At 40.7% G+C, this 20108-nt stretch overlaps 1 protein-coding gene across 4 annotated transcripts in view; it reads right to left on the minus strand.

The window, feature by feature from the left end:
• The window catches only part of calcoco1 (calcium binding and coiled-coil domain 1), a 40999-nt gene that overhangs the window by 12863 nt on the left and 8028 nt on the right, over positions 1-20108 (minus strand). For all 4 annotated transcript variants that reach the window (XM_008103646.2, XM_008103648.2, XM_008103647.2 and 1 more), the window contains exons 2-10: positions 15786-15942; positions 12464-12569; positions 8557-8756; positions 7480-7638; positions 6414-6562; positions 6021-6111; positions 5738-5893; positions 2374-2628; positions 1277-1402 (exon numbers count right to left, since the gene is read on the minus strand). In XM_008103646.2, the coding sequence (XP_008101853.1) occupies positions 1277-1402; positions 2374-2628; positions 5738-5893; positions 6021-6111; positions 6414-6562; positions 7480-7638; positions 8557-8756; positions 12464-12569; positions 15786-15926 (1383 nt within the window). In that variant the 5' untranslated portion in view covers positions 15927-15942. The remainder of the gene's footprint in view (positions 1-1276; positions 1403-2373; positions 2629-5737; positions 5894-6020; positions 6112-6413; positions 6563-7479; positions 7639-8556; positions 8757-12463; positions 12570-15785; positions 15943-20108) is intronic.

A 20108-nucleotide genomic window follows, 5' to 3' on the forward strand; every position in this document is an offset into this window, starting at 1 on the left:
CATTCGGCAAGTACCTGAGGCCCACACTTTGGGGAAGCCGGGTGCACGTTGCCTAGCAACACGCATCCCTAGCAACACGCACCGGGCTTCCTTAAACCAGGCAGGTGCTGACCAGAGGGGCGAAACTCGTCCCTCAGGCCAGCGCCCGCACTTTGGGGAAGCCGGGTGCACATTGCCTAGCAACATGCACCCGGCTTCCCTAATCCGGCGGGCGCTGGCTGGAGTGACAAGGCTAGTCCCTCCAACAACTGCCCACACTTACCGGGAGGGGATAATAGGGCCTCCCTATTATCCGAAAATTCTGGTTACCTGACATTCCGCCCACCGTTGGATAACCGGAACTCTACTTTACTGTTAACAGTAACTCCCATTGTCCCGCACCATGAGCTATGTTAGGCCTAGACTGCTAGGATTTGTAGGAGGATCTACAAGGTACATAGCTTGACCTTGAAGGAGCTGGGGATGGTGACGGCTGACAGGGAGCTCTGGCGTGGACTGGTCCATGAGGTCACAAAGAGTCGGAAACGACAGTGATAGAAGAAGAAGAAGGAGCCTACAAGGTACATGTGAACTACAGCTCAAGTCAATCTTGTGTCCAGTTTAACAGAGGCAAAACAATTTCCCCTAATTAGCTTAACAGTAGGATGCTAATGACTCTTCAGGCTGTGAGTGCTGTTCTGTATGTAATGAAGATGGCCCCACATAAGTAGAAGGGAACCTGGTAGGTTTGGGTGGACCATGATGTTTGTAGACATTTACATTTTTTTAAATGGGATAGGAAATCTTCAGAACAGGGGTGGGAGTTATGTAGATTATACTAAACTGCATGTTCCAGCAATCTAGCAAGTGTAGCTAATAGTGATAAATGCTAAAAGATGCAACCCAAAACTTCCCACACTTACTCCAACTTATCCCCTCTATGAGGACTACTTTGACTGTTTCCTGATTGGGATTGGTGGAATGGAATGGAGTGACTGGAATACTGAACTGGGAGCACTTCACCCTGCAACATTTATCTTTAGTTACTATTGTGAATAGATACTGGCAGACTCTCTGCCTTGTATGAATCCTTTCCAAAACCCGGTGCACATTGCAATAGAAGAAAATAAGAATAAAGTGTAACATGAAACATAAAAAACACCACAAGAGTAGCTTGGTGAGAGAGATAAACATGGAAGTCATTGTGGGTTCAATAAGAAAGCCACGGCCCAATGGGGTTATTTTTCTTCTGCCCAAAGCAGTGGGATCTCCTTCCCATTCACAGACTCATGCTTACCAGACTGGAATCACGCTCTTGTGCCAGCTCAACACGTAACACTTGGCGCTGGGACCTCTCTTCTTGAAGGCTCTTTTCTAGGCGCAACACTTCAGCACTCAGCTTCAGGATCTTGTCCTTCTCTGCCTATTAACACCATAGGATTGAATCTGTATTATCCAGGCAAGGCTTGATGTTACTCCTCTCCCTCTATCCATACTCCATAGCGTAACATGGCACAAAGTAGACATGGAAGGAGGTGGCAGCTAGTAACCTTCATGTCAGAAGGATTCAGTGTGGAATCAATTCCAGGTTTTATTTGACTATTAAAAGAGCTCTTCAAGCTCTATTTCTTTAACAGCTCATTAGATATTATTTAAAATTTGGGCTAAACCATTGAACGGATTCACTATTTCAGTGATATGAAAGTCATTAGCACAGTGGGAAACGCTGCATTAGCAGCTACAGTGGCAGAAACTCTAGGAAGGTCAGTTAAAACTGAAAAATATGAAAACATGCTTAAGTTGAAAGCATCCAGCTGAATTCAAATCTGAAGCAAAATTCATACAGGCAGACTTTGGACTAACAAAATTTCCCTTCCTTCCATTTGTAAATATTTGTAAAACTGAACTTTAGTCTGTGTCGGGTGAGTGGAGGACATGAGAAAATCTGTTTATGTCTGTGTACTTGTCACAAGGGGCTCAAAAATATGACCCAGAATCTATATCTGGGAGAATATTTGGTGCTTGAAAACACAGATTGATGAGTTTCAAAAATTAAATCAATGAGGCCTTTTAAAAAAAAGAAAAGAAACAACCACCCTCAAACATTCAGTCTTGTCATCAAAATCCAAATATTCTTGTGCAGACAAGAAGAGCTGACATCCATCATATAAATGGGAAAAGGACTCTTTCTGCATGCAAAATCGATTTAACACCTTGCTCTTGCTTTAATTTCTCTCTGCAGAAAGAATCAATGATTGCTCCAATATATGCACGGCATTTTGCTAGACCACCACTTTTCTGACAGAGGCCTGAGGACCAAAACACATCACAGAGACTGTGCGTGTGAACAGGCAGGAGGCCTGTGTATCTGGGCATTGCTGATGTGTCACAAACCTCCATGTTCTGGAGCAGGGTGGTCTTCTCCTTCCACCACTGGCCTTTGCCCTCCTTCCATTTGAGAGTCATGTCAGCCAGTTTGATGTTGGTCTCAGCTGCCTCCAGGCGGCTCTTGTGCAGATCAGAGATGGTGCGATCCCGGATGGAGGCCACGCTGGCCAGCTCTTCCCCCAAGAGGGCCACCTTTTGCTGGCTGGCAGCCAGGACATCCTGTGTGGAGCGCAGCTGTTCACACAAGGCCTCCATCTGAGCCTGAAGGGGAAGGAGGGTAAGAAGGAGGAACAGCAGAGGGGTGAATGGGCACAAGAGATACATTTTCCATTCTTGCTTTCTGGTTTTCCATTTCTTATTTTATTTATTTATTTATTTACTGTATTTATACCCTACCCTTCTCACCCCAGAGGGGACTCAGAGTGGCCTTACAATAGGCAACAATTCAATGCCACCTAAAGCAGACATATAATAAAATATATGTGTTCCATTGACTGTGGAATGGTGGCCTAACACTGGTCAAAATTCCATAGTCAATGCCTATGCCACAGAAAATTTTCCTCATTAAGTTGTCCCTTACATTTTTTTGTTATTTTATTTATGGTATGAAAATGATAAGGCTAACAAAGACTTTAACAGGCATCCCATAAGACATAGCTTTCTAGCAATGTGGAAAAGATATAAGGAAGGGATGGAGCAAAAAACCCTTTATGGCTGCATCCTCTGGAAGAATTGCTAAAACTAACATATAATGAGGAATTGAGAACATACCTAATGGAAGAAAAAGGGCAATGGAAATTAAAAGAGAGAAGAGTTAAGGATAAATGATGGGTTTTGGTATTACAGTAGAGTCTCACTTATCCAACATTCATTTATCCAACTTTCTGGATTATCCAACACATTTCTGTAGTCAATGTTTTCAATACATCGTGATATTTTGGTGCTAAATTTGTAAATACAGTAATTACTACATAGCATTACTGCGTATTGAACTAATTTCTGTCAAATTTGTTGCATAACATGTTTTGGTGCTTAATTTGTAAAATCATAAACTAATTTGATGTTTAATAGACTTTTCCTTGATTCCTCATTATCCAACATATTTGCTTATCCAACGTTCTGCCGGCCCGTTTATGTTGGATAAGTGAGACTCCATTGTATCAATTACATGATAGGGAAGACATTAAAACTGGGTTCAACAAAAGGAAATTGGGAGCTGGAGAATATTTTGGAGAAAGAAAATAAAGGATTGAACTCCAGGTTATACAAATATATTCTAGATCAGTGGTTCTCAACCTGTGGGACCCCAAGTATTTTGGCTAACAACTCCCAGAAATCCCAGCCAGTTTACCCACTGTTAGAATTTCTGAGAGTTGAAGGCCAAAACATCTGGGGACCCACAGGTTGAGAACCACTGATCTAGAGTATAACCAAATAAAAACAGAAATGATTTCCTGGGCCAGAGACTTAGGGAAAAATATAGATTTTGATAACTGGAAATACTTATGGAAAAAAGCATTTAAACTTCCAATAGCCAGGTCCATTAGGGTAAATATGTATGAAATGTTCTATAGAAGTTATATACCTCCGGAATTAATAATTAAAACTGATAAAACCCAGTTTTTTTTGGAGGGGGGGATGTTGGAGAACCTATAACAAGCTCTCTCACTTTAAGGCTATGTTGGGGCCATAGCCTTAAAGTGAGAGAGCTTGTTATAGGTTCTGATCTGCTGTGCATGCGCTGTAATTACTACCATATGTGCGATTTCACAGACACCACGAAGGAGATAATAAAGAAACAAATAAAATGATTTCTAAAAAGGTTAAGAAAAACCCAGAAATATGCCTAGTGGGCTTGTTTCAAGAGAGAATCAGTAAAGAAGATGTAGAAATTTGCGAATATAGATTTGTGGTGTGAGAATTACAATAGCAAAGTCTTGGAAGGGGCAAAAAGAACAACTCATTAAGAATTGGAGAAGAAAATTAGTTGAGTATATTCAAATGGCCAACCTCTCCAATGGCTTAAGGGGAGGAAACAATTAAGGGTTTGTTAGAAAAGGGAAACTTGCCTTTGGGTATTTAAAAAAGAAGACAAAAATAGATTTTGAAATAGCCGAACAGGGGACTTATTAGTGTAATGACAAGGATAAGAGTTTTGTTAAAGACTAGTTCCATATGGTATGGTGTTGAAAGTCTTGGGTTTACAAGTGTGAATGGAGGGTGGTGAGATTGGAGGAAATAATATTTGTATTTTGATTGTTGAATTTCATAGATAGTATGCTTTTTTCACATAACACAATAAAATTTATTATATAAAAAAGAATTTTTGTTTTGGTATTTCAGTGAACTTTGAGGGAACTGAATAACTTTTATGCTTCAGTTCCCTCAAGCCAGTTAAAACCTTCTTTAGGGGAAATAATAATAATAAATAATAATAAACTTTATTTATATCCCACCACCATCTCCCATAGGGACTCGGGGCGGCTTACAAAATAACACACAGTGGTGCCATAGAACACATAAAATGAAATGCAACAACATCTAATATCAATAACACATTCCATAAAACCAAACATATACAATTAACAAAAGCAACCTCTATTAAATAGTCAGTAAAATATGGCTATAGTCATGATTAAAAGATCCATACAACGATTTAGCATCCTGACTGTATTCCCTTTAAAAATAGTTATAAGTTGCAAAAGTAATTGGCAGTCAGTCTGGCAACTATCTTAAACATTGTCAAAGGCCTGCTGAAAAAAACAAGTTTTTAGCTCTTTATGAAAGTGCTGTAGTGTGGGAGCTTGTCTACGTTCCCTTGGGAGGGCATTCCAGAGCCGGGTGAGAAGGCCCTCTCTGGACCGGTTCATAGAGGGAGATGTGGGCATGAAGATGGGCACATTGCTGCTACAGAGCATGGAATTGGCAGTCTCGTGACTTGGTGTTTCAGATTACATTTCCCATCAGCTCTATCCATTATGGCAAATGATACGGGATTGGGGGATCTGCAGTGTAACTGACTGGAAAGTACCAGGTTCATCTGTTGGACTAAAACAGAATCTCTGAAGGGATTACCATAATTTGATGCTAAGGATAAAGATCTGGGATTTGACCTTCACTAAAAATTCAAAAAACCTTGTTCAAATCTAGGGCAAAGCAATACCTACAAAATCATTTTTAAATTATATTGGACACAGAACTACTCAGTCTGGTGGAGAACCTGTGGCACTCCAGTCTCAATTAGGCTATGACTACTGTTAATCCATCCACTGGTTATGCATGCTGGGAGCTGCTGACCCAACAATATCTGGGGGTTCAAAGTCCCCCCCCCCCCCCCCCCCGGAAGGTGCTTACAGCCAAATGCACTTACAGTGCGTCGATTTGCGGTGGCCAATTTCTGCTGCAACTTGTTGACGTCCTCCTGGAGCACCAGAGTCTGCGAGATCTTCTCACCATGAAGGTTTTTGGCTTCCTGCAGATCAGAGGCCAGGCTGCGGCTCTCCTCCACTGAGGCTTGCAGCTTCACCTGTGGAGGGGAAAAGAGGAAGTCGCAATGTATGGGGCCACTATATCACCTCCCCTATTCATTGCCTATTCTTTGGATGTGTTTTTCCCATTTTACCTCCTTCTCCAGCCACCCTTCCCCCGCTCACCTGGTATTGCTCTTTCTCAGCATATTCCTCCTTGAGCTGATTATGAATCTGTTCCTGCTCCCGTAGCAAAGACTTGACTGTATCCTTCACTCTGGAGGTAAAAGGGGGGAAATGGAATTTATACGTATGAGAGGGGGCGGGTGGGAAGAAACACTGGGATACAGTAATGCATTCGCTTTTCAGCTTAGTGGTCCCACAAGTAATTAGCCCAGAAGAATGGTCTTCATTTCAGCCACCCTGACTTCCCTAGTAGAAGAGAAGGCAAAACAACTGGACCCACTCCTACGATAATAACTGGGACTCCAGGGTGGAAAATATTGGCCAGGACACATTAAAGCCATAAGGTTTCTTCTAATCGCAATATTGGGGGGCTTTCTTAGTTGCATCTCTCACCTGTCCAGCTCTGTCTCTCGCAGTAGCATCTTTTCACCCATGGCCTGAATATCTCCCTCCAGTTCCCGGATTCGGGCCAAGTGCTCAGCTTCCTGAAGGCTCAGTGTGTCTTTCTGTTTGGACACTTCTGCGGACGAATCTGACAGTTCCTGGGGCCGGAGGGAAGTGTTAACAATATCTTTATGGTCAAAAATTTGTTTTTAACCACAGTGCTTAGGTGGAATCTTTTTTTTCTTATAATTTGAATCCATTGGCTCATACAGTAGAGTCTCACTTATCCAAGCCTCTGGATTATCCAAGCCATTTTTGTAGTCAATGTTTTCAATATGTGATATTTTGGTGCTAAATTCATAAATACAGTAATTACAACATAACATTACTGTGTATTGAACTACTTTTTCTGTCAAATTTGTTGTATAACATGATGTTTTGGTGCTTTATTTGTAAAATCATAACCTAATTTGATCTTTAATAGGCTTTTCCTTAATCTCTCCTTATTATCCAAGATATTCACTTATCCAAGCTTCTGCCGGCCCATTTAGCTTGGATAAGTGAGACTCTACTGTATTTTAGTTTCTGGAGCAGCAGAAAACAAGCTTGCTCCAACTCCTACATTGTATTTTTTAGGTGTTTAAATGAGATCTCTCTTTCCCATTCCATGTGCATGAGTTGACTACTCCTATAGTTGAATCTTTTAAGACATTTAAGGGAACAGTATCCCCCACTGAAGATAGTGTGCCATCTTAGGGAAAACTGCGTGTCACAAAATATTTTCCTCCAATATCTTGGTAATACCAAACTCTATTGCTTGACACCAACTGCTGCTACACACTGCTTATAAGTTAGGGAAATCTATCCGCCCTGAGTCCCCTTTGGGGTGAGAAGGGCGGAATATAAATGCCGTAAATAAATAAATAAGATGCTTGTTTTGAAATGAGACTCCCTTGCCACATGCTACCGATTAGATAAATGCTCAGTTTCTTCCTCCTAAGCATCAAAAAAGATGGGGTCTCAAAGGACTGAGAGTTCCCAGATCCCCTCCACCCACCCACTCTGTCTTTCTTGCCTTGTACTGTGCAGCCAGCTTGGTGTGGTCATCGCGTAGGGAGCCAAGAGCTGCCTCCAGCTCAGCCATGTGGCTTCGCAGTTCTTTAACCTCATCTTTCAGACGGCATGATTCCTGCAAGAGGACTCCTTGCTGCTGACGACTCTCTTCCAGCTGAGTCTGTAGGGGTGGGGAGACAGAGAAGACAATAATAATAATAATAATAATAATAATAATAATAATAATAATAACTTATAACCTGCCCTCTCTCCCCGAAGGGACTCAGGGTGGTAAACAAACAAACAAACAAACAATAGCTTTGAGCAAGGGCACCAATGATGACATTCACCAGACAGGCACAGGTATTCTTCACCATTAACTTTTTGTTCTTCTAGATTAGATTTTAAAATCATGAATTTCAGGTTGTTTATTGACATAGTATTTTTATTTATACAAATTTATATACTGCTGAACATAAATTGTTGTTGTTATGTGACCCAATATTGGGATTATTCCGCATTGTGGTTATGACTTATGGCAACACAAATATGAACTATCACAAGGGGGGGAGGGGTGCCAAGGTTATCCTAGAAGTGGCTTGCCATTGCCTTCCCCTAATGACAAGAAGGTGTGACCTGCCTAAGATCACCCAGGAGTTTTTTTCACAGCTGAGCAAGGATTCAAACTCTGGCCTTCAGAGTCGTAGTCCAAATGCTTAAACTACTACAGCACATTGTACATAAACAGTGTAACCTAAACTCAGTTTAAATCCCAACTAGAACAGACTATTTGAGTTGATTGCCTGATGGGAGGGAGTCAACATTTGTGTACATTCAAAGATTAAATCAGCTAATTTTATCACAGTAACAATACATCATCATGAGCTATCCATGTTAAATGATCAATGAAGACACCTACAATAACAATAACAACAATAACAATAAAACATTATTTATAACCAGGACAATTGATTTGGACAAGAGCTTGGAAGAGTTCCTTTTTTTCTAACCACATCTCCCAGAATCCCCCCATGGAGATACTGGCTGAGATATTATGGGAGTTTAAACAAATCCCACTTTCAGACATGGAATATATTACCTCTAGCAGAGTGGCCTTGGGAACCACTAAGAGCATATCTGTGCCTGCACCATCATCGCTTGCCTCCTCCAGGGTGACCAGCTCATCCATGGGCCGTGGCTCGTTGAACTGGAAAGAAGAGCTTTGGCCACGCACTTCCCCACGGCGATCCACATAGCGGAACTGGTACTGCTGGGGACCTGGCTTAGGCAGATAGCTTGCTGCAAAGAGGACACAGAGGTTTGTGGTATTATTGTTCTGGTTTTTGAATAAACCAATGGTACCTATCAACGTTCAAAATGGGGTTCCTAATTTCAGTTGTCTGTGTCTCTTCTTCTCTAAAAGAAAAGCAGGATATATATTAAAATAAATAATTGATTAAAAATAATCTAAACAACTTAGAGGCGCCAGATCCCATCTACTTCTTTGAAGCTAAGCAGGATCAGCTCTGGTTGGTACTTAGAAAAAAAATACCAGGTGCTGTGAGCTACAGGGAAAAATACCAGGTGCTGAAGAAAGATGTGGACAAGCTGGAATGTGTCCAGAGAAGGGCAACTAAAATGATCAAGGGTTTGGAGAAAAAGCCCTTAAAGAGCTGGACATGTTTAGACTGCAGAAGAGAAGGCTGAGAGGAAACATGATGGCCATGTATAAATATGTGAGGGGAAGTCGTAGGGAGCGAACTTGTTTTCTCCTGCTTCAAGCTACAGGAAAGGAGATTCCACCTGAATATGAGGAAAAACTTCCTAATGTTGAGAGCTGTTCAGCAGTGGAACTCTCTGCCCCAGAGTGTGGTGGAGGCTTCTTCTTTGGAGGCTTTTAAGCAGAGACTAGATGGCCATCTGTCGGGGGTGCTCTGAATGCGATTTTCCTGCTTCTTGGAAGGGGGTTGGACTGAATGGCCCATGAGGTCTCTTTCAACTCTATGATTGTATATTTCAAAGGAAAGAACTAGAAAAACCACCTCTGAGTATTCCTTGCCTAAGAAAACTTTATAAAATCTACTAGCTGTGCCCAGCCACGCGTTGCTGTGGCGAAGTATGGTGGTCTGGGAAATAAAGTATTGAGGAATTGGTGGTAGTTAAGGTCAAGGGTAAAGGTTTTCCCCAGACATTAAGTCCAGTCGTGTCTTACTCTGGAGGTTGGTGCTCATCTCCATTTCTAAGCCGAAGAGCCGGCGTTGTCCGTAGACTCCTCCAAGGTCATGTGGGATGACTACATGGAGCGGCGTTACCTTCCCGCCGGAGCAGTACCTATTGATGCACTCACATTTGCATGTTTTCGAACTTCTGGGTTTGCAGAAGCTGGAGCTAACAGTGGGGGCTCTCTCCGCTCCCCCAATTCAAACCTGTGGCCTTTCAGTCCAGAAGTTCAGCAGCTCAGCGCTTTAACACGCTGCGCCATCAGGGGATATTATTTCCTAAAGGTTGTGAATATACAATATTTCTGATTGGTTTTTTTTGTTTGTTGGAGGCAAGTATGAATGCTGCAATTAGGAAAAATGATTAGGATGTAATGGCCTTGCAGCTTTAAAGCCTGGCTGTTTCCTCCGAGTGAATTTTTTGTTGGGAGGTGTTAGCTGGCCCTGATTGTTTCCTGTCTGGAATTCCCTTGTTTTCAGAGTGGTGTTGTTTGCGATATTTTATGTGCTTCTACTGTCTGTGGCCCTGAGAAAACAGAGGATTTTCCAGACTGTGATGATGGGAATACTTTGTTGGGAGGTGTTAGCTGGCCCTGATTGTTTCCTGTCTGGAATACCCTTGTTTTCAGAGTGATGTTGTTTGCGATATTTTATGTGCTTCTACTGTCTGTGGCCCTGAGAAAACAGGATTTGCCAGACTTTGATGATGGGAATACTTTGTTGGGAGGTGTTAGCTGGCCCTGATTGTTTCCTGTGTGGAATTTCCCTGTTTATTTACTGTCCTGGTTTTAGAGATTATATTTTTCTGCATTATTCTATCCCAGTAATTATTTCATATTAAAGAAGAATCTCACTTATCCAACATTCGCTTATACAATGTTCTGGATTATCCAACGCAGTCTGCCTTTTCATAATCAATGCTTTTGTAGTCAGTGTTTTAAATTCATTGTGATATTTTAGTGGTAAATTTGTAAATACAGTAGAGTCTCACTTATCCAACATAAACGGGCCGGCAGAACGTTCGATAAGCGAATATGTTGGATAAGCGAATATGTTGGATAATGAGGAATTAAGGATAACCCTATTAAACATCAAATTAAGTTATGATTTTAAAAATTAAGCACCAAAACATCATGTTATATAACAAATTTGACAGAAAAAGTAGTTCAGTACACAGTAATGCTATATAGTAATTACTGTATTTATGAATTTAGCACCAAAATATCACGATATATTGAAAGCATTGACTACAAAAATGCGTTGGATAATCCAGAACGTTGGATAAGCGAGTGTTGGATAAGTGAGACTCTACTGTAAATACTACATAGCATTACTGCGCATGGAACTACTTTTTCTGTCAAATTTGTTGTATATGATGTTTTGGTGCTTAATTTGTATAACGATTACCTAATTTGATGTTTAATTGGCTTTTCCTGAATCCCTTCTTATTATCCAACATATTCACTTATCCTGCCGGCCTGTTTACGTTGGATAAGTGAGACTCTACTGTATATTTCTAATCTTATATTATCTGCTCAGAACTGGATTATATGAGGCCCCTTCTTCACAGCTGTATAAAATGCACACTGAAGTGGATTATATGGTAGTGTGGAGTCAAGATAATCCAGTGCAAAGCAGATAATATAAGATTATAAATGGGTTATATAGCTGTGTGGAAGGGCCTTGGGTCTACACTGCCATATAATCCAGTGCAAATTAGATAATCTGTGGAAGAAGCCTAAGTGAGGCCTAAATCTGCCTGTCCCCTAACTGAAACCTGGCTGTCCCTTGGTTGCTAGGCAACCAAGTGGGCAGAAATTAGCCCTCTAAACTGGCAGCAATTGGATCAAAAAAATTATTGCTCTCCCTCTAATTAGGACTTTATTTTTCTTTTCTTTTTGTTGTATCAACCTTGAGGCGTGGATGATGGGTTGTGTTGTCAAATTTTGAGGTTGGGGGGCCTGTACTTTTGTTGTTTTGTGAATTGCCGTGATGCCATCACTCTTTTATATATATAGATGGGTTTGCCACATGTTGATAGGCAGCTTTAATACATATACAGATAATAAATACAGGATAAACAATTAAATAGAACTAGCCTTCTCCCAATGGATGGAATAACCATGAACATTTTGTAATAAGTGCACAGCTCATGACAGTGGCTTTGTAGTGAATTTTTTTCAGAAAGGAGAACAACCAAAATTCACTTATTGCTAGTATTACATAAGAAACTAGTGTATATAGCTGGCATTGCCTGGGTGTTGGAAGGGCTACTGCCCCCTTGCTTTCATCCCTTCTTTATCTTTCCCTCCCCTCGATTATTTCCCTCCCCTCCTTCCTTTTTCCCTCTCCTCCTTTCCTCCCTTCCTTCCCCCCTTCCCGTTCCTTCTTCTCCAGTGATCACAATGTCTCCATGATCAGACTTCTTCCTTCCTCCCTTCCTTTCACACACATTATCTTTCTCTCTCAGTGACATCACAGAGGGTTACTTCACCTAGAAACAGCCAATCCTTCACCTAGCAACAGCCAATCCAGTGACATCCCAAAGGGCTATTTCACCTAGCAACAGCTTTTGCCGTACAGACAGACACAGACATACTTTGACTTCTACATATATGAGAGATCGCTGCACATACTTGTGTTGAGGTACAGAACCTGAAGGATAAGCAAGACCAACTGGAGCAAAATCTAGCGTTTTCCTCAATCATTTCCCCACCTATTTTAAAGTATCTAACTACCTGTCTGCTGAGTCAAACAGCAGTCATCTATCTGAATTAAAGCACTTACCCTGGAACTGGACGCTACAGTGAAGAAGAGCCCCTGCTGGCGTTCCACCATCTGGGACTGTACACCACACAAAGGTATAATAATCACGCACAGAAGAGGCCTCTGCCTAAAAAAGAGAATATAAAAAGAATTTAGAGTATCCCACATGTCTATAGCTCCGCTTTTGCATGTTCCTGGGGTCATCCCACACTCATGTTGAACATGGGACATTGAGAACAGGAAGACAAGATGCTCACCTATCTTTGCCTTGGCTCCTCTTTACCCTCCCTCTTTTAAATATGAAAAGAAGCAGGGCAAGAGACAAGCAGATAGCAACAAACACAACCCAATTTTCTAATATTTGTCCATGGTTTCTACGTTTTTTTAAAAAAAAAATAGAAGTGATGTCTACATAAAAAAACACAGGGTAACAGCATGAATAGTATTATTTTAGACGAGAAGTGTCAAACTTGTGGGCCTCCAGGTGTTTGGACCTCCAACTCCCAGAAGCCCTAGCCAGCTTGTCCAATGGCCAGGAATTCTGGGAGCTGAAGTTCATAACTCTGGAAGGTCACAAGTTTGACCCTACTGTTTTAAACCATACAGTTGACAATGACCGTCTCCCATGTAAAAAATCCCTGCAGCTAGAAAACATGAGGGGGGAAGCTCTTCTGAGCTCACTCCTGGTCGCACACATTTTGTACTAGAAGGTTTTTATTATTTGAGGAGGATTCCACAATGGGATCTCTCCAGATGCAGTCTGAAACCATTAACAGTAAATCCTACCAAATCAGAACCTGCTCAGTTCTAGACTGGATATTTAAAGGGCACTGACAAACTGGAATGTATCTAGGCCAGTGCTTTTCAGCTTGTGGGTCTCCAGATGTTTTGGCCTTCAACTCCCAGAAATCCTAACAGCTGGTAAAGTGGCTGGGGTTTCTGGGAGTTGTAGGACAAAACACCTGGGGACCCACAAGTTGAGAACCACTGATCTAGAGGAATTGTGAGGAGTTAGAAAACAAAATCTTATAAAGAATAGAATCACAGAGTTGGAATCACAGACCCCAATGGCCATCCAGTCCAACCCCATTCTACCCTGCACACAATAAAAACACCTCCAACAGATAGCCATCCAGCCTCTGTTTAAAAACCTCCAGAGATGACTTCACCATGCCCCAAACCAGCATATTTAGAAGGCTCTTGTTCACTACAAGGATTTAAGCAGGTGATGGGATAGAAGGAGTTATCAGAATGGTTGTAGTTGTGACATTTCTACGAAGTGTGGGAAAGGGTTGATGTTCCCCTGCTCTAAAGATCTCTTCTCAATTGTTCTATTGCCTCATTCCGCTATACTTGAAGATCTTAACTATTGACTATTTTAGTTACATTTAATATTAATCACAGAATTAACCAAAGCTTGGGAAAACTTGCTTTTGTGTAGTCATGTGTAGTCTCAAAAGTAACGTTTCAAAGCTCTGGGACTAAATGAACAATTGCTCAGGTTCTGGGGCACAAAGGAAATGCAAAGTTTTCATGCCACCCAATTTGAAGGATTTAACCTAGTTGGAGGGAAGGAGACACTGAATTAGATCTTGCAATTTTCCATTCAGAGTGTGGCACAGAGGATATAAACAGCCCAGATTATTCCTACACATACTAGTTTGTACAACCTCTGCCATTGTAGAAAGCTTTCTTCATGCTTCCTCCTTTAGTTCCTTTCCTCAATGATTACACTGGAGAAATTTTGCTGGCTCCTTCACACCTTTCGTGGAATTCAAAGGTAGAAGGAACTACAGCATTACTAGTATCATTCCTCTCATCTACAACCTGAATTCGTATTCTCCATTCTCCCCACCCTAGGAATCTCCCATCTCATCCTACTATACAAGTGTAGGTACTTTGATCTTCCAGATTTTTGGCTTACAACCTATCAGCCTCACTTATATGGCTAATGGTAAGGGCTTATGGGATTTGTAGTCCAAAACATATTTGGGGGGAGCGGGCTAAAAGTTCCTCACCCAGTCTATTAAAGAGAAAGGAATAAAGATTCTTCTGAAAAGGAGAGCAAAAAACATAAGAAGGAAAAAAAAGAAGGCAGAAGCCAATGGACCAACAGAGGAAGACATGCTGTGCAATGAATCTATCCTGGGATTCTAACTGAGCTTCTTCCAATCATATTTGTATTTATTTGTGGTCTAAAACATTGTGCACTTTTATGTTTCATCACTGTTTGTATTTATGGCCCTTTGGCAATAATGACGTATCGGGTATGACATTCTTAACAAAGTGCTTGGTAAGAATTTGCACTGAAATTTTGTAACATACCTAACGTGTAATTAACTTCTTCTTGTAGAATGACATTTTACACAAGATAGTATTAAACTATTCTTCCACCAGCAAAAAAAATGATAAAAAGAACAAAAAACATAGACCAATGTTATATCTTCCTTAGGAGGCTTTTCTTTGTAGCAAAATAATATGGTTGCATTATTTACAAGAACAAGGTTTCCGTAACACAAATAAAGTTTGCACATGCCTGCCTTCCCTTGTAATTTCTTAATAGCCCCACCATTTAGTTCTGATGCTTGCTGATGTATTTTATGAATGTTATTTTATTGTTATTGTTTCAATTATATATGCTGTTGTCATATTGTTTTATCTGTTGCTTGGGCTTGGTCCCCATGTGAACCGCTCTGAGTCCCCTAGGGGAGACGGAAGCAGATTATAAATAAAGCATTATTATTATTATTATTATTATTATTATTATTATTATTATTATTATTATAGTCATTTATTCTTACTTCTTTGCTCCCATGCTGGGCTTCTTTCTCATGCAGATAAACAGCTTCACTCTCACAGAGCCTCCTCTCATAATGAACTTACACAGGAGCTTCACACAGTAGCATCACACATAGCAGCCTTCACACTGGAGCTTCACACATGAGGCCTTCAACCTGGGGCCTCTGACACCGAGGCCTCTCTCATACTGAGGCCTTCTCTCACAGAGACTTCCTGACACTGAGACCTACTAAGCTACAGGCACACATACTTATATTGAACTGCAGCTTTTGCTGTCATTGCTTGATGCACATTTTTGTAATTAAAAATATCTGGTTAATTTTTAATATTTCTGCCATAGACCTGATAGATAAAAGTAATACAAATAGGACCTTTTTGCTATTGAGCACTGTCAGAATTTCAAGGCATTAAAATAGTTGGGAGGAATTTTTTTTTAAAAAAAACAAACAAACCGCATGCAGCAATATAAAGCAACTCCAGAAATCCTGTATGCCAATGGCTCTGGAAATTCTCTATAATCATTGCTTCCCCCCAGGAGCAATACCTTGAAGATCCCAATCCAATCTCTGGCTGATGGCTTCATGCCCGGTGGGAGATTGTAATGACACTCCACTTTGGTGTGGGGCACATAGCTGGGGGCCACGTTCAGGAAAGTCACTCCAGGATTGGCCTGTACTTCTTCCATTTCTTTAGCTGGGTGGCTGTAACACAAATGAGGGTAGTTAGCAGAGCAAAGGAAGATGGTGAGCCTTGGGAGAAACTTGCTTAAAGACAGTAGCGCTGAGATGCTGCAGATACAAATTTCTCAGAGTTATTTGGCTTGTCTACAAATGAAGAATGAGAGGCTGTGTAATGTATCAGTATTAGTAGGATTTATCTCCCGCTTCTTCTCTCCCAAAGGAGACCCATAGTGGCTAACCCTAAAAATAATACAATAGCAATTTCCTTGTTGAAAAAGGAGTCTGAGACCAGGGTGTGAATCCTTATTTAGCCATGGGAACCTATTGGGTGACTTTGGGCAAATCCCACTATCTTAGCCCCAGAGCAAGGAATTCCTCCACACTAATCTTTGCAAGGCAACCCTACGATAGGTTCATCTTAGGGTTACCATAAGTCAGAAACAACTTGAAGGCACACAATACACAATGCAAAACAAACCCAGTATTGGGGCCTGATGCTAAACGTCAAGAAAATCTAGTTATTATATCAGTGTTCATAGAGGCAGATGGCACCAATGTTAGTAGGTCAACCCATTTGTTCCAGGTTTTAGTCTGAAGTTTAAAATGAGTTATCAAGGGGGTTGATCCATTTTAGAGATGGGGTTCAGCACCTTAGATAGACCCCCTAGTGGAGCCCTCCTTCCACAAAGATTGGAGGTAATCATCTTCTGTCTGCACAATCCTCATACATGACTTTGTTCCTCTACATTTGTTGCTTTGACTTTTGCCGATTTGATTTTTTCATGCCTTTTATTTTAAAAATGTTTTCGTTAGGAATCTCCACCAGTGTGACTCTTCTTCCAGTAATGCTGGAGGAACTTGAGATTTCTAGAGAGATAGGCATTAGCAATGGGCAGGGATGCTGTTTGCACAGAGGGACACAGATGGAGGTCATGAAGAAAGGATACAGGGACACAGAAGTAGCACCTTGCCTAGTCTTCCATAGATTCTATTTCCTTGGCCATGAGAACCAGTTAATTATTAATTGGAACAATTATTTATTTATGCCATACCAACAGCTTGCATGGTATATTGTGGGATATCTATTTTAATTTTTTTTAAAAAAACCAACCCTCTATCCCAAGACAGAGCTTGGAAATAATTTATTAGAAATAATTTGATGCATTTTAATTTGTTTTCATATATATGAAAAGGTTGGCTTAATAGGGCAAAAGTCTATAATACAACAATAAAGGTCCAGCCGGGGGGGGGGGGGGGGGGGGTCTGCCCAGGGGGCCTCATGCTCAGCAACCTTCCCTGTATAGTAGAGGTATATTGGTATGCTAATTTCTGTTGAAAATGTAAAACAGGACTGAAAGGATATTTGAACCATTTCTTTTCCAGCTATTGGTCTGTCATGTTTTTTTAAAGTTCATTGCCATGTTTAGAAATAACTGCATCTTGTCTTTCGGGCCTCCCCAGTGTATGGTGTTATTAAATAGTATTTTTCAAAGTATGAAAAACTCCTGCATCTGCTTACTATAAAATAAAATGCTGTTCTTTACATAATACTTTGAGATATATATATATATATATATATATATATATATATGTGTGTGTGTGTGTGTGTGTGTGTGTGTGTGTGTATGAGAGAGAGAGAGAGAGAGAGAGAGAGAGAGAGAGAGAGAGAGAGAGAGAGGGAGAGAGGGAGAATGATACTGGAAGAAAAGGACATGAGGAATACCTTACTCTTGTCTTAGAAGAATATTTTTGACTTAAAAGAATATTTTTGCAAGGGTAGCACACCTGTGGATATGCTGACTCATAAGTAAGTCCTACTGAAGTCAGTGAGATTTTCTTCTAGATAAGTGGGTTCCAGCTTTTTATTTTCATTGTGATCATTTTCCCTGATCATCCAGTAGAGCAATTTTCAGGTTTCTAAAGTATCCCTTTCTTTTGCATACTCTTTGATTTTTTAGGGCCATGGCATAGTACAGCGGGTTAACCGCCAACTACAAAAAGATCTTGTTGATGGGAAGGTTAGCAGTTCAAGCCGCAGGCAGAGTGAGCTCCCACCATCAGTCTAGCTTCTGCTACCTTGCACTTTGAAAACAGCAATTGTGCGTAGATAAATAGGTACCGCTTTTTAGCTGGAAGGAAAAGGCACCACTGAAAAAAATGCCGATGGCCCAATCAGTCAGTAGTTTATGAACGACAAAGCTCCTTGGCTTGGAAGAATGGAGCAACAGCACCTCCCCGTGGCCGAGTCGAGCACAGCCTCCAGATGCCAGAGATGGAAAAAAAGAGGGAAGACTGCCTCTCTGTATGTACTGTTATTTTTGTCAATTGAATAACGGCATTGAATGTTTGCCATATATGTACCTAGAATCCACTGAGTCCCCTCGGGGAGATAGAGCAGAATATAAATAAAGTATATTATCAGAAGCAGGAAATAGACCAAACTCATCAGGGAAGATCAATGTGAATGATAAGGAATGTGAAGAGGTAGCCCTATTCGTTTGTTTTAGCATGAAAAGCATAAAGGAATCTAGTAGCACCTTTGTGGCCAACTGGTTTATTCTAGCATAAGTTGTATGGACTCCCATCCACTTCATCAAATGCATGAAGCAAAGCTGTTTTGACAGTCAAATATACAAGTGTATGTGTGTGAGATAGAAGGAGGAAGGAAGGAAGAAAGAACTGTAAAGGAAAAACAAAACAAAGTGGTATATTAATAATCTTAATCATAAAAAGTACTGAAAAGGACAAAAGTGGAAGAGAGGTTTGTGGTACAAAAACAGACAGACAGTAGCATGAATATAAAGAAAATGGGGCAGCGACTACCGATCTGCTACATTAATACCTGACCCCTTAAAATGGAGGTGGCAAGGACCTATGTGTGGAGATATGTGCCCTGCCACTGATCATGGCAGGCCATGCCTCTTAAGTCAAACTGAATAGAGGCAGCGGATGTAATTATTTAGCACTGCAGCAAAATATTTGTCATATGATCACTCAAAACATTTCCGATTAAGAATTCCTCACCCATGATTCACCATCTGATCTTTATATTCATTTGCTGGAGCACATCACTATTTGCTCTAGATCAGTGTTTTCTATGCAGAATAAAGACATCACTTCTTATTCACCTTTTCTAATGCAAACAAATTAGGGCATTTGAAGGGTAAATGAACAGCATTTATGTTGATGTGTGTGGAAAGAAAAAAAAAGAAGTTTCAGATTGATGGACCACTGGATCTGATAATTATTAGAGTCTATGCATTACATAACTTGAGCTGGACGACAATTCCTATTATCCCTAGCTATCTATGATATTTGTAGCCAAGTAACGATCTACATAACTAATCAATTCAAACATGATGAGCTGAATTCTGTTCCTCCCTACTTTAATGACAATAAATTAATATTCCAGTTTCTCACAATCAATGTTAATTACACAGAACAATCTAGACCAGAGTTTGTCAAACTGTGTTCCTCCAGATGCTTTTGACTTCAGCTCTCACAATTCCTAACACCTGGTAAGCTGGTTGGGATTTGACGGGCTGAAGTCCAAAACACCTGGAGGAGCATAGTGTGAGACACACTGCTCTAGACTCTGGCCCAATACAGAACAGGGATGAAGACATACAACCCTCCAGACTGCAATTCCCATTGACTCTAGACAGCATAGACAACAATGAAGACAACTGGAACTTCAGTCCAACAACATTCCATTCCCTATCCCTGTTCTATAGGTTTAACAGTAAGAAGACACAATAAAGGAAGGACATCAGAGGCAATGACAGATCTTGAGATATATTTGATTCACAGGGAATGCTTCATTTCAGTAGGAAAGGGGGGCGGGGGTTTAGGTAAGGTAATGGTAAAATATCTAACAGGAGGAAATTTGGAAGGAATTAAATGTATGATTATCAATTCACTATTGCTTATATTGCTTAGGAGTAATTGGATTTGGAAGTTAAAAAATTGGGGCGAGGAGTCACACTTACAATGAGTCCTTGGTACCTGCTTGCGTTTGGTTCTAAGACCCTCCATGGATACCAAAACCCATAGATGCTCAAGTCCCTTTATATATAATGGCATATAAACAAAATATTTTTAGGCTGCAGATGGTTGAATCTGTGTATACCGAATCCATGGATATGAAGGCCTGACTGTATATAGTTACGTACAGTTATGCATTCCTA

This window comes from Anolis carolinensis, chromosome 2 (genome assembly GCF_035594765.1).
Source record: "Anolis carolinensis isolate JA03-04 chromosome 2, rAnoCar3.1.pri, whole genome shotgun sequence".
Classification (NCBI taxonomy): Eukaryota; Metazoa; Chordata; class Lepidosauria; order Squamata; family Dactyloidae; genus Anolis; species Anolis carolinensis.